The sequence below is a fragment of the Prionailurus bengalensis genome, chromosome C1 (assembly GCF_016509475.1).
Source record: "Prionailurus bengalensis isolate Pbe53 chromosome C1, Fcat_Pben_1.1_paternal_pri, whole genome shotgun sequence".
In the NCBI taxonomy this organism is placed as follows: Eukaryota; Metazoa; Chordata; class Mammalia; order Carnivora; family Felidae; genus Prionailurus; species Prionailurus bengalensis.
This window is the reverse complement of record NC_057345.1, coordinates 85,896,922-85,909,712: the sequence shown is the minus strand read 5'-3', so window position 1 is coordinate 85,909,712 and position 12,791 is coordinate 85,896,922. Positions and strand designations below refer to the sequence as shown.

Genomic DNA, 12,791 nt, shown 5'->3' with positions numbered 1-12,791 from the left:
GTATTCCTAAATCCACTACTAAAAGAATAAAATCCCACATATCAGACTATCGTGTTAGAACCATGAAAATCACATCCCTTGGGGACAGTTATGACATTTTAGGTTAGCCTTAACTCCATCCTCCTTAGAATCTGTTTGTACATTGATAAAAGTAAGAAATCTGCCCTGCATTCCTGTAACAGTGTTGTGATCATCACAGGAGAAAATGTTTGTATACACACTTAGAAAATGATCTAAAGTACTACATAGGTGGTAATTTAGTGCTGAAGAGAGCTTTCTTCCAACAATTATATGACTGCTTCAAATAATATATAATATGAATGACTTCTCACCAATGTTTTATTATTCATATTTGTACTCAAATTATTCTAAAAGGCAGTCCTACTTTGTCATATATCAGAATGTATTCCAGAAAGGTGAGTGGCAATAAATTCAATGATCTTTTGGAAACCTGTAACTTTTGTATATATTTGGGCTTTTATATATTTCTCATATTTTCAGCAAAAATACACATTAAATCAGGTTAGATTTGGAATTCCTACATTTGAATTCCCTTGGTTTCCCTTTGCACCTTAGTTCCTAATGCTCCTTCTTTCTTACTAGTTTCTCCAGTAACTTTAACAGATGTGGACAATACTACAGGTTTCTCAAATTACAACAAAATTATGCCTTGAACAATAGGAGTTGTATTCTAGCTTCTTTGACTACAAAGAAAATTCACTAGTGCCATGAACTAATGGAAACAGCACAGGGTGAGTCAACCCTAGGAATGAATCCCAGCTCTTCAGTTTTATTAGCTGTGTGAACTTGGGCCAATCCTTCATCTTTGAAGTATCAATTTTTTTAAATCTATAAAATGGGATACTAACACCTATCTTATACAGTTGGAGTAAAGATTAAGTTATGATATTGTATATGTAGTGCAGTATTTTACCTATAATAGGTGCTTGTGGGAGAGGAAAAATAATTCACCTACTAACCTTCTGAGTTCTTAGCTGAGACTCTTGTAATAAAAGATTAACAAGAGAGAAAAAGAAGTTTATTAACATGTGTACATACTCATCTATACATGGGAGACACCCAGGGAAAGATGAGTAACTCAAAGAGGTAGCTTTAGAGTTCAGGCTTAAATAGCATTTCTATAGAGAAAGGGGAAATGGGAAAAGTCCTCTTAGGGGAGAGTAAGTAGTTTTCAGGGAAGTTGAATGGGTCCTTAGAGAATAGATGGGAGGTATGACAGTTTGGGACAAAGTTTGCTGACTTCTACTCTCCTCTTTTATAAGAATCAATCTTCCCTGGTGGATGAAACTCCTAGGGAGGGGATTTATGACAGTGGAGTTGCTTCTGGAACATCCATCTTTAGGTGTATGAGAGTTCAGAGAATGTCTCTGCCTGCATTTGCTGTTTTTCAAGTGCTTGCAGCTCAAAATAATCACTATACCAAAGTGGCATATTTGGGGTGGCATATTCTGCTACCCTTCGTGCGCAACACAAGTTGTTTTGTTTTCCCTTTGTCTCCTTCTGGGGAAATGTGAGAGCTCCACTGGGCCAATTCATAGACCAGTGAGGAAGAATGAAGAGACTGTTTCCATAGGTGGAGCAGTGGAGAATTGTTACTGGCTTTGAATCGAATGTCAGAGCAAATTCAGTTGCCTGCTTTCAGAGGCTTAGTCTCTAATGCACTCATTCCCACAGAGACTTCTGCTATGCAGCATTGATTTCCAAGCATCAGACTCTGACAATGAAATGCTCTCAAACGCTTTTTTATTTTGGGTTGCAAAAATACATGCTAATAGCCTGGAAAATACATGCTAATAATCTGGGGTACTTTTTCTTCTATAGATATTCTAGATTTAGAGAATGGTCCAACCAAATTAGCGTTAGCCATGAAAATAAAATCTTCCACAGCATTCCTTAAGCTGTATTCAAAGCAGAGAAAAATTATAAATATTTATTATTTGGGGAAAGCATTTTAAGATTGTCACAGATTTTACATGATTCTTTCATGTAATTTGTCTTACATTTGACTCTTATTTTATACTATTTGTAAATATGAGAAATTTATTAGGAAAGTGTTTAAAATACAAAATGTTTAAAACTTATTGAAGAAGCTTTCATTTTTTAACTTGTAGCTGCTGCATGATTTTTACAGAAATGAAGTAAACACCAGGTAATAATCATTAAACTACCAGGTGCCAGTACGCCCCTCTGCTCTCCCCCAGTTGTTTCCCAATATGTAGTTGTGTTTTCCCATTTTGAAGTAGCCTGACTAGTATGCTTCTGACTATAAATTTTAAGTTGAATTTATTTGTGTATTATAAGCCACTAAGCTTATTTTTATTTTTTTAACATTTTCAACTAAAGAGTACCATTTTACCTCGTTATCAGATTCAGAAGAAGATGTTGTTGAAACTCCTGCTGTGTCCCATGATGAACACACACACCAAGAGATAAAGGGCCAGAAAACACTGGCCACCCCTGCAGTTCGCCGCCTAGCAATGGAAAACAATGTAAGTTTCCTTCGTATTTAAGTGCGAGATTACACAGAAAATACACATTTGTGTCTATGAAAAAGTAGCCAGCTCTCCCATGAGGAGATAGATGGCTCAAGTTGAGATTAAAGGAAAATGAAAATGTGTGTTACTGAGAGGTGATTGTTGCATAAAAGCACCAATAAGAAATGAGAAGAAATTGCAAACTTCTTACTTATATTAATTGGGCAATGGGATTTTATTATTCTTCCTTAGAGCCTAGTAGTCAGGGCTACCATTTTTTGAACACTTATAAATACTAGCGTTTTAGATCAGGCACCCTAGAAGCCAGCCTGAGACAGGGTTTTGGGTGCATGTAATGGAGTGACTGAGGGAGAGAATACCTTTTCTGGGAATGAGGGAAGCAAGATAGAGAAGGGAAGAAAAGGGAAATGGGCCAGGCCATGATGTGGTCTCAAGGATCTGATTTAAAGGAGTTGGAGAACACCAAAGAATTGTACTGAGTTGAGGCTAGCAGACCAGCCTTTTGTATTCCTTCTTATCATCCAGTCATTGGTGCTTTCCCTTTAGGGCTAGGTGGCCCCCAGGTACTGCAATAAGTGTGTACGTGTTATCTCATTGATCTTTACAACAATGCTGTAAATTATGGGGGCTATTTAGAGACTTGGAGAGAGTCAAGTAACAGGTCCAAGATCACACAACTAACACCGTGGTGGGGCCAGGATCCTGAAGTGAGATTCTGTGACTGCAGAACCAGTGCCCTTGATCATTACATACTGCCTCAACAATTATTGCTTTTGTTATTTGAGCGTTTATGAGTCAGACACCATGTACATGTTCTCTCTAATCCTCACAGCCATCCTGCAGGGTGGTTTTGATTATCCCCATTTTGCAGATGACAAAAGGCAGAGAAGTTGATTAAACTGTCTAAAATCAAGTAAGTAGCTGAACTGGGAATTTGTCTTTTTTCAAACTTGGGTTCTTTCCACTGTACCCCACAATACAGGATTTTTGTCTGTTTTTGAGAGAAGTAGTTAAGTCACAGTGGGAAAAAAAAAGAAGCTTACATTTTAGAAATATGTAATGAGTCATTAAAATGTTCATATCCCTTTAGACAATTATCCTAACATTGGGAAACTGTCCCAAGGAAACAATCTAGGATATATTCTTCCAAGTGTTTTATATAGCCCAAAGTGAGAAGGCACATATGGTTCAAAATGAGGAATATGCTTGGGTAAATTATGTTATAAACACTTAATGAAAATTTATGCAGTGATTCAATGTGTTCAAATATGAAGACTATTTAGCATAATAGAAAATAGAAATAATAGTATGAAACACTACATTGTTATGGGAATCAGATGAAATAATCTTGTGTATTGCTTTGAAAGTTATAAACTCTTTTACTAATGTTTTTTCTTAATTATATAGAAAAACTACCTATAACAATGCATGATTTTGTTTTCCTATGCCATTTCTTAAAGATGTATATAATAACTAGAGATTTGTATAATTACTGGAAATCACTGGATTTGTTATAAATCACCTTTTCTTTTTTCACAGTTTATGTATTTATTAATTGAATTTAAATTATGAATTATAATTTAAATTATTAAATTATAAATTGTGAATCAAATTAAAAACCAATGGGATTTACAGTTGTTTGAAATTACCTAAAATTATTTGCTTAAATTCTCAAAATTCTTTGTTGTAAACCAAATGTTTGACACTATAAAGTCTTATTCTTCTGAAGTCATCTTAGAGAAGCACTAATACGAATGAAGCAGGACTTAACCCTGAGAAATTAATTAATACACACTAAGTATGAGGCCATCATCTAAGCTTATGTGTCTATTTAAATAGAATTAAATTTAACAAGAATATTTTATCTCTGTAACCAAACACAAAGGGGATTAAATAAAGCCAGATCACAGTGTTTTCAGAAAGAATCATGGGGGCGCCTGGGTGGCTCAGTCGGTTAAGCGTCTGACGTCGGCTCAGTTCACGATCTCACACTCCATGAGTTTGAGCCCCGCGTTCGGCTCTGTGCTGACAGCTCAGAGCCTGGAGCCTGCTTTGGATTTAGTGTCCCTCTCTCTCTCTGCCCCTCCCCTGCTCATGCTGTGTCTCTCTCTGTCTCAAAAATAATAAATAAAAACATTAAAAATTTTTTTTTAATAAAAAGAAAATCATGAACCTTTTTGGTTCCTGGATCCAGTTCCAATGTGTATATCAGGAGTGGGCGTGGTCCCCACAACAACAACAAGCAATTCTCTGGACAAAACTGGGTATCCTACAGTTCAGCTCAGTTCTGACACTGTCTGCCCACAGACAGTGCCAGAATTGATAGATTAATGATTCCATCCTACAAGACTGCCCACCCTTCCCCCACAACACTTCCTATGCTCTCTAGCCAGGTTATCACCAATGCATCTGACCCACTACCTACAGAGACAAGGTTCCATTGACCTACCCTCCAATTTAGCATGCCAATCGCAAGCCCAGGTTATTAGCTATACTTTTGGCCTACTGGCTACAGATGAGAGGTCCACACAATCCCCTCTTTGGGTTTGATTAATTTCCTAGAGCAGCTCATACAACGTAGGAAACTCATTTACTCACCAGATTACTGATTTATTATAAAAGAATACAACTCAGGAACAGCCAGATGGAGGGACACAGAGGTATATGTGGAAAGAGGTGGACAGTTTCCATGCCCTCTCCAGGTGTGCCCATCTCCCCAGATCTCCAGTGTTCAACTTGGAGGCTCTCTAAATGCCTCCAAGCATTTTGGGATGTTTTAGAAGCTTCATTACATAACCCCTACTGATTAAATCATTGCCTGTTAGCAACTGATTCAACCTCCTGCCCTGGGGTAGGGGTACTGAAAGTTACAAATGTCTAATCAGTTGGTTCCCCTGGCAACCAGCCTCCATCTTTAGGTTCCCTAAGGGCTTTACAAAGGTTCATTAACATAATAAAAGACACTTTTATCACTGGTCATTTCAAGGATTTTAGGAGCTCCGTGCCAGATCTGGGGAGGAAGACCAAAAATATACCTGTCATAAATCACCATCTCACAATGAGTGTCTAGTGGAAAGTGGAATTATGTCATTTACTGTTCTGTAGGAAGCAATAATAAAACATATGTGCCATTTAACTTGGGCTGAGAAACTCAACATTCCAAATATGCCTCAATAAAATTAATTTCATTTTTTTCAATGTTTATTTTTGGGAGAGAGACAGACAGACAGACAGATAGACAGAGACAGAACATGAGTGAGGGAGGGGCAGAAAGAGAAGAAGACCCAGAATCTGAAGCCAACTCCAGGCTCTGAGCTATCAGTACAGAGCCCTATGCAGGGCTCAAACTCACAAACCTGGAGATCATGACTGAGCGGAAGTCGGATGCTTAACCAACTGAGCCACCCAGGCACCCCTAATTTCAATGTTTTGTACTTATATTTCTTAAACAACTATCAGAAAAAACTAAGAGCTTTTGTATGATGATTATTTTAACTATTAGTAGTACTGGTAGCCAGGTTGCTTTAAACATGCCATAAAGGCATGTACATGAGTATCGTTCCACAATGTCAGCTTTATTCAATCATAAAGCATTTAACTGGGCTTCATACATGTCACAATACAACACAACAAACAAGATACAATAAGGGTTAAGAGGTTAACAAACCAAACTCGAAGTCAGTGGTATGCATTTGAGAGTTGAGGTGAGGACTCGCTGTGGCCTGGGTCACCTCTTGGCACATGCTGCTTATTATGTTCTGGAAGTAGAGGATCAGATGTCTTCTGTTCAGAGATCAGTCAGGTGAACTTTTGGTGGTAACTGCCTTTTTAATGCAGTCACATGTGGAAGGCTCAGCATCTGGAGAGTCTGTTTGCTACAGAAGTCTTCCCTTTTTAAAGGAGTTTAGTCTTTCATAGCTATGGATTATATGCAGTGCAGTGCAGATTATCTGCAATGCAGATACTGCATTGTTACAACATTGGCAAATGGTCGGTGTAGATACTGCATTGTTAACACATTGGCAAATGAACAGTATATACAAAAGTAACAAATGTGGGGTGCCTGGTTGGCTCAGTCAGTTAAGTGTCTGATTTCGGCTCAGGTCATGATCTCGCAGTTCCTGAGTTCAAGCCCCAAATCAGGCTCTCTGCTGCGGTGAGGAGCCTGCTTTGGTTCCTTTGTCTCCCTCTCTAGCTGCCCCACCCCTGCTCATGTGAGACAGCATGTTCTCTTTCTCTCTCTTAAAAAATAAACTTAAAAAAAAAGTAACAAATGAATTTTAAAAAGTAACAAATGATTACATACGAAGGGCAGCTATTGTTTGTTAGCATTCTATGAAGATAATAAAAATGTTCTTTCCTTATACTAATTTATTGGGCAGAGAGCCTTTTTTTTTTAATTGGTTAAATTCCATTTAGAAATTTAAATGATGGGCATATTTATTTTTAGATAGTATTATTTTTAGCATTAAAATGTGTCATTTTTTTAGATTAAGCTGAGTGAAGTTGTTGGCTCAGGAAAAGATGGCAGAATACTTAAAGAAGATATTCTCAACTATTTGGAAAAGCAGACTGGAGCTATATTACCTCCTTCACCAAAAGCTGAAATCGTGCCACCTCCACCCAAACCAAAAGACAGAACTATTTCCGTACCAATATCAAAGCCTCCAGTATTCACAGGCAAAGACAAAACAGAACCCATAAAAGGTAATAACAGTAATGTAAGGCACTAGGACAAGTTATCTGGGGACATTTACTTCACTAGATCGTTCTGTATAGTATGGTGTTTTCAATTCTTACTGAGGGGAAAGTTCAAATTCCCCCTTTTTTAGCGGTGAAATAACATAGTTTTTCCAGAAAAGTTTCAGTGTATTTCTGTTAATTTCTGAAGAGTAATAGGTTAGCAGGTTTCTTGGACTATACACATGTATACTGATAATTGCTCTTTTTGAAGACTTAAGATGTTATAATTTTTAGTTACCTTCCAAATAACTAGCTCTGATTTGTTATTTATAAACTCTTAGGATAATTAACTTACAGAAACATGGCTTTGCAAGAAATCCATTAGGTAAATACATGGCTTGCATCTTTTTATATTTTTCTATATACCACAGCATTGAAGGCAGTTACTTCCTAATGTTATTACACTTGACCTTGGGTGCTATGCTGTAATCAGTGCTTCAGCATTGGAATTAGTGTCTTTCAAATCACGTAATAAAGATGGTAGCCTCAAGAGGAAAAGTTTAGTTGGAAAAGTAAAAGACATTAGAGAACCTTCAGTTTTAGTAAAAAGGTTTAAAGGATTTAAGAATTCAAAAAAATATATGTATTTAATGTTTTCCAGGCTTTCATAAAGCAATGGTCAAGACCATGTCTATAGCCCTGAAGATACCTCACTTTGGGTATTGTGATGAGGTTGACCTTACTGAACTGGTTAAGTTACGAGAAGAATTAAAACCCATTGCTTTTGCCCGTGGAATTAAACTCTCCTTTTTGCCCTTTTTCTTAAAGGTGAGATTCATTCATTTCAAACAGGGCTTGAATAGGCCATTAAAATTTTGTTTTGCAGATATACAATGTGTTAACCATGGATTTAGATAAAAATATTACTTTTCACCATATCATGTGGTTAGAAAAATGTACAAGTGCACTATTTCTTTGTTTCATAGGAATTTATAAAATTGAAATTTGTGTCGTAATTTATCAACTCATCTCTTTGAGCTAGCTAAAGGATTGTCTTGCCAGTTAAGTAAAGCCTTTAATTCTGAAAAGATCACTCCAGCAAAATCCTGATTTGGACAAAAATGAGACTTGGTATCGTTCTTGCATATATCACTGACATGTGTTCATTTTCATTTACTCAACAAACTTATATTGAACGTCCTGAGAATTGTTTCTAGGCCTTAGGACCATTATAAAACAAGACAGTCAAAAACAAAGCAAAACAAAACAACAAAAAAACAAAAACAAAACAAACAGCAACAACAAAACAAAACCAAGACAGCTGACCTTAAGCAGCTCAACGTCTAGCTCACATTAACAACCATTTATGAAGCAGGTACCATGTGGCAGACTATGTACTAAGCATGCTATATACATTATCTCTCCTAATTCTCAGAATACCCGTGACGTGTAAATATGGCCATATTCACTTTCTAGTTAAGGAAATTAGGGTTCAGAGAAATTGAGAAGCCTGTCAAGGATATATGGAACTTATAAGTGGAGAAGCCAAGTTTTGGGTTCTGATCTGTTTTACTCAAAAATGCATACTGGTATCTCTAATTCTAGTGTGGCTGGCTTCCCTCTAGCCCTTTCTCCGTACTGTACCAAGACTGACCTTCCATAAATGAAATTACTGTAGTATTCCCAGTTCTTTTCAGTGGTCTCCTTCATTGTTTTCAGGTTAGTTTCTAAACTCCTTAGTTTGGCATACAAATATTATTGCAGTCTCTACTGCCTACCTCTCCAGCCTTATCTCTCAGTCACTCCTGTTCTAATCAGATTAAGCCTGCATGGTTGCTGGACTATAAGACTTCACGTGAAGTGCCCCCTCCTCCTTGATCAAATGCCTGCACATCCTAAATGCCAAATTTTGTTCAGGAATACCCTCCTCCAGAAGCCTTCTGTAGCCGTCACAGTTTGAGTTAAATACTCTTGTTTCTCATTGCAGTGTAGCTCAGTGTATTGCACATGTTTGCTCTGTTTTCACTGGATGCTGAGCTTCTTGGGGCAGAAACTGTTAATCTCCATTGTTTTAGCAACTACCCTAAACAACTAAGCGAATGCTCTATAAACATGCAATGTAATAGATGTCTATATATGAGACATCTGGGTTATATTTTAGCTATAGAGTCATTTTTAGAGACACAGTAATTGAATCAGATGGATGAAATCACCCAAATTGTGTGCAAATGAGAAGAAAAGAAGGCTACAGATTTTACATCAGCATTTAAGGGGTAGATGCAAGTTGAGTTGGCAGAGACGGTGGAAGAAAGTGAGTGGAGTCAGTGCTATGACAACCAGGAAAGAGTCTCCTAGAAGTCAGTGTATCAACAGATCACCCCCAAATTTAGTACTTTGAAATAACATCCATTTATTACTTTTCATGAGTCCACAGAACTAGTCTGCTGATCTTGGCAGATTTATTTCTTTGTCTACAGACAGCTAGTAGTTTGGCTAGGGGTGGGCTGGTGTAGGATGGCCTTGGCAGAAATAACTCATTTCTCCCCTCACATGTTTCTTTTCCCCCCAGCATGCTAGCCTGCACGTGGTCTCATAGTACTGTCAGGGATGAAGAGAGGAAACAGAAACGTCAAGCACGTTTCTAAGCTTTGCTGCATCAAGTTTGTTCTTATTTCATTGGCCAAAGCAAGTCACATGACTGAGCTCAAAGCAGTACCAGAGCTTGAACCATCGGGGCCATTTCTTCAGCTTCTCATACAAAGAGACAAGAAGGAAGTTGGGATGGGCGACACCTGGCTGCCTCAGTCAGTAGAGCATATGACTCTTAATGTTGGGGTCATGAGTTCAAGCCCCATGTTGATTGTGGAGATTACTTAAAAAATAACTAAATAGAAAGCCCTTAAAAAAAAAAAAAGTTAGGGTGGGAACAGGCTATTGGAGTAGTAATGAAGAGGTCATGAGTAGCCTTACCCAGAACTGATTGAATAAAGTATTGTTGAGGTAGAAGCTTGATTCCAGTTAGTTGGTAAATGAATAGAAATTGAGGAAGACACTAAAAATATCTGGTAAAAAGCAGATAGAGCATAGGCACAGAGGGCAATTATAGTGCTTGTTTGGGGTGAAGAAAGATTCCATCTGTCCTCTCCCCTCCTAGAAAAACTGGAACAGATTTGTAGGCTGAGGGAAAGAGCTGGAAAATGGAGAGTTAAAAATAATGTGAGTGACACTGGTGATGTCTGTTTTGAAGCAAGCAGAGACCAACTTTTTAATATATTGAACTTCTTTTATTATTTTTCTTCATTGTTCCAATCTGAATGAAATATCTTTATTTTGAAAATAAAATTTAGTGTGCTTTATTTGTTTTCAAACAACATTTTTTTCTGCCTATGTAAACTTCAGAACATTTGGAAAATACTACCATCTATTGTAGAAGGAAAAAATGACCTCGTATCTGTGAACACACACTTTGGTTTTTCTTTTATAAAATTTGGATTACATTCAAAATAGTGTTTTTATGTGTAACGCTTTAACCTTAGTTATGGATTTTTATATAGAGAAGATTAAAGTTACAGTTGTCAAATCAAATGCTTAGTAAAAAACCTGCTTTAACTCTCTAGTTCAAGGAAATGATTTTTAAAAAAATTTTTTTGAATGTTTATTTATTTTTGATAGAGAGAGACAGAGCATGAGCGGGGGAGGGGCAGAGAGAGGGGGAGACACAGAATCCGAAGCAGGCTCCAGGCTCTGAGCTGTCAGCACAGAGCCCAATGCGGGGCTTGAACTCATGAGCCGTGAGATCATGACCTGAGCCGAAGTCAGACGCTCAACTGACTGAGCCACCCAGGCGCCCCAAGGAAATGATTTTTTTTTTTTCCTGACATGACTACTGACCTACAGACAAAAATAACACTTAACACAGTACATATAAGGGACTCTTAATTGGACTAGATAAAGAGGGCTGGATTTTAAGGACAGTTTTAAGCATTTTTTATTTTCCTATTTTTAAAATTGAATACAAGGCATGACAACCAAATGCAATGTGTGAACTTTGATTAGATCCTGGATGGGCAGAGAAACAGATACAGAAAACATTTAGCGGACAGTTAGGAAAACTTGAATATGGACAGAAGAGGAACATTACAAAGTAAGAAGAGGAAAAAAAAGGAAAAAAGATTAAGGGAGAAGAAGGCAGAGGAGGGAGAGTTTGGGAAGGTGAACTCTAAAGTAAATGTTCACACCAGCTCTGCCCTTCACTAGGCCAAGGACACCTATTGGAACACAAGCATGGTCGGTGCCCTTGGAAACGCTTATCACTTGCTCTTTCTCCACAGGGAAACAGCTTACTACCTTTTTGTGTTTTAATTCAGTGTTTTGAACGACAAGTTTACTTCTCATGTAAGATTCTATGTGCAAGTGAGGAAATCACATAGAATTTAGATATTTTCTATGGTACTTTGGTTGATCTGTATAGTCATTTTGAAAATCTTGATGTTTACAGCTGCTTGACAATGTTATCTTTTATTCTTAAGTGATTAGGGTGACTAGTTGCACGCCTGCTTGGAGGTAACAGTGGAAGTAATATACCTAGGTACATATAGACTTGAAATTAAGCTCAGCGTAATTAAGCATCATTAAATAAAGCTCCCTCCCTCCCTCACACCTCTTACTGCTTCCAGTTTCCTGAGTTAAAAGTACTAATGTTGCATTCTCTTTCTGTTAAACAGGCTGCTTCCTTGGGACTACTACAGTTTCCTATCCTTAATGCTTCTGTGGATGAAAACTGCCAGAACATAACATATAAGGTTGGCTATGTGTTCTGGCAAGTTCTTGCAAATACAGAAAATAGTGCAGATGAACTTGTAGGTTAGAAAATCTTTTGTACCTCAAACAGCGGGGTTTTTTTAGACTAGAATTAAAGGTATGAGATAAAATATTAAACCGAAGTATAATTTGTTACTATTGTTAATGATTTTATTTGTTAATAATGATACTGTTCAGATATATGGAGTACCATTTTTAAGCCCCTTTGGTTTATCGCTTAAAATAATAGAAATAAATGGCTGTCAAGCAATGGATTATGTTAACCATTGTGCATATCCTCCACTCAAAGGAATAACCTCTCTCAAAATGGAGTTCCTGCAGTTTTTAAAACCAGAATAATTTAACCAGAAATAGGAAAAGTAATGAAAGTATGGATTCCACTTGAGTGAACTCTTCTGTTTGGACTGAAGATTTATTGAAACTTGAGAACACTTTTTGGGATGCTGATCCTTATTTATATTTCTTATTAGAAAGTGAGCTTAGATATTTTAGCTGGTCGGATTTAAAATCTTCCCATACAATATGATTCATACATATGATTAATACAATTTCCTGATTAAGTATATACTTGTTGCAAAAAATATTCAGACAGGAAGGTAACCATCTTTACCTTCAATCCTATGACCCTAAAATAACTTACTGTTTGTGTGGAGACGTGCATCCTTCCAGGATTTTATTTTCACATACTTAAAAAAATCATATGTATTTATACATATTGTGTTTTTAACTTGAAGGTTTTAAACTTATTCCTTTCTCATTTAATATATAATG

General features: G+C 37.0%; 1 protein-coding gene across 1 annotated transcript in view; it reads left to right on the top strand.

Moving 5' to 3' along the window:
• DBT (dihydrolipoamide branched chain transacylase E2) overlaps positions 1–12,791 on the top strand; it is a 53,671-nt gene that overhangs the window by 33,962 nt on the left and 6,918 nt on the right. The window contains exons 5-8 of the mRNA XM_043575669.1: positions 2,389–2,510; positions 7,007–7,223; positions 7,861–8,027; positions 11,924–12,001. Of these exons, the coding sequence (XP_043431604.1) occupies positions 2,389–2,510; positions 7,007–7,223; positions 7,861–8,027; positions 11,924–12,001 (584 nt within the window). The remainder of the gene's footprint in view (positions 1–2,388; positions 2,511–7,006; positions 7,224–7,860; positions 8,028–11,923; positions 12,002–12,791) is intronic.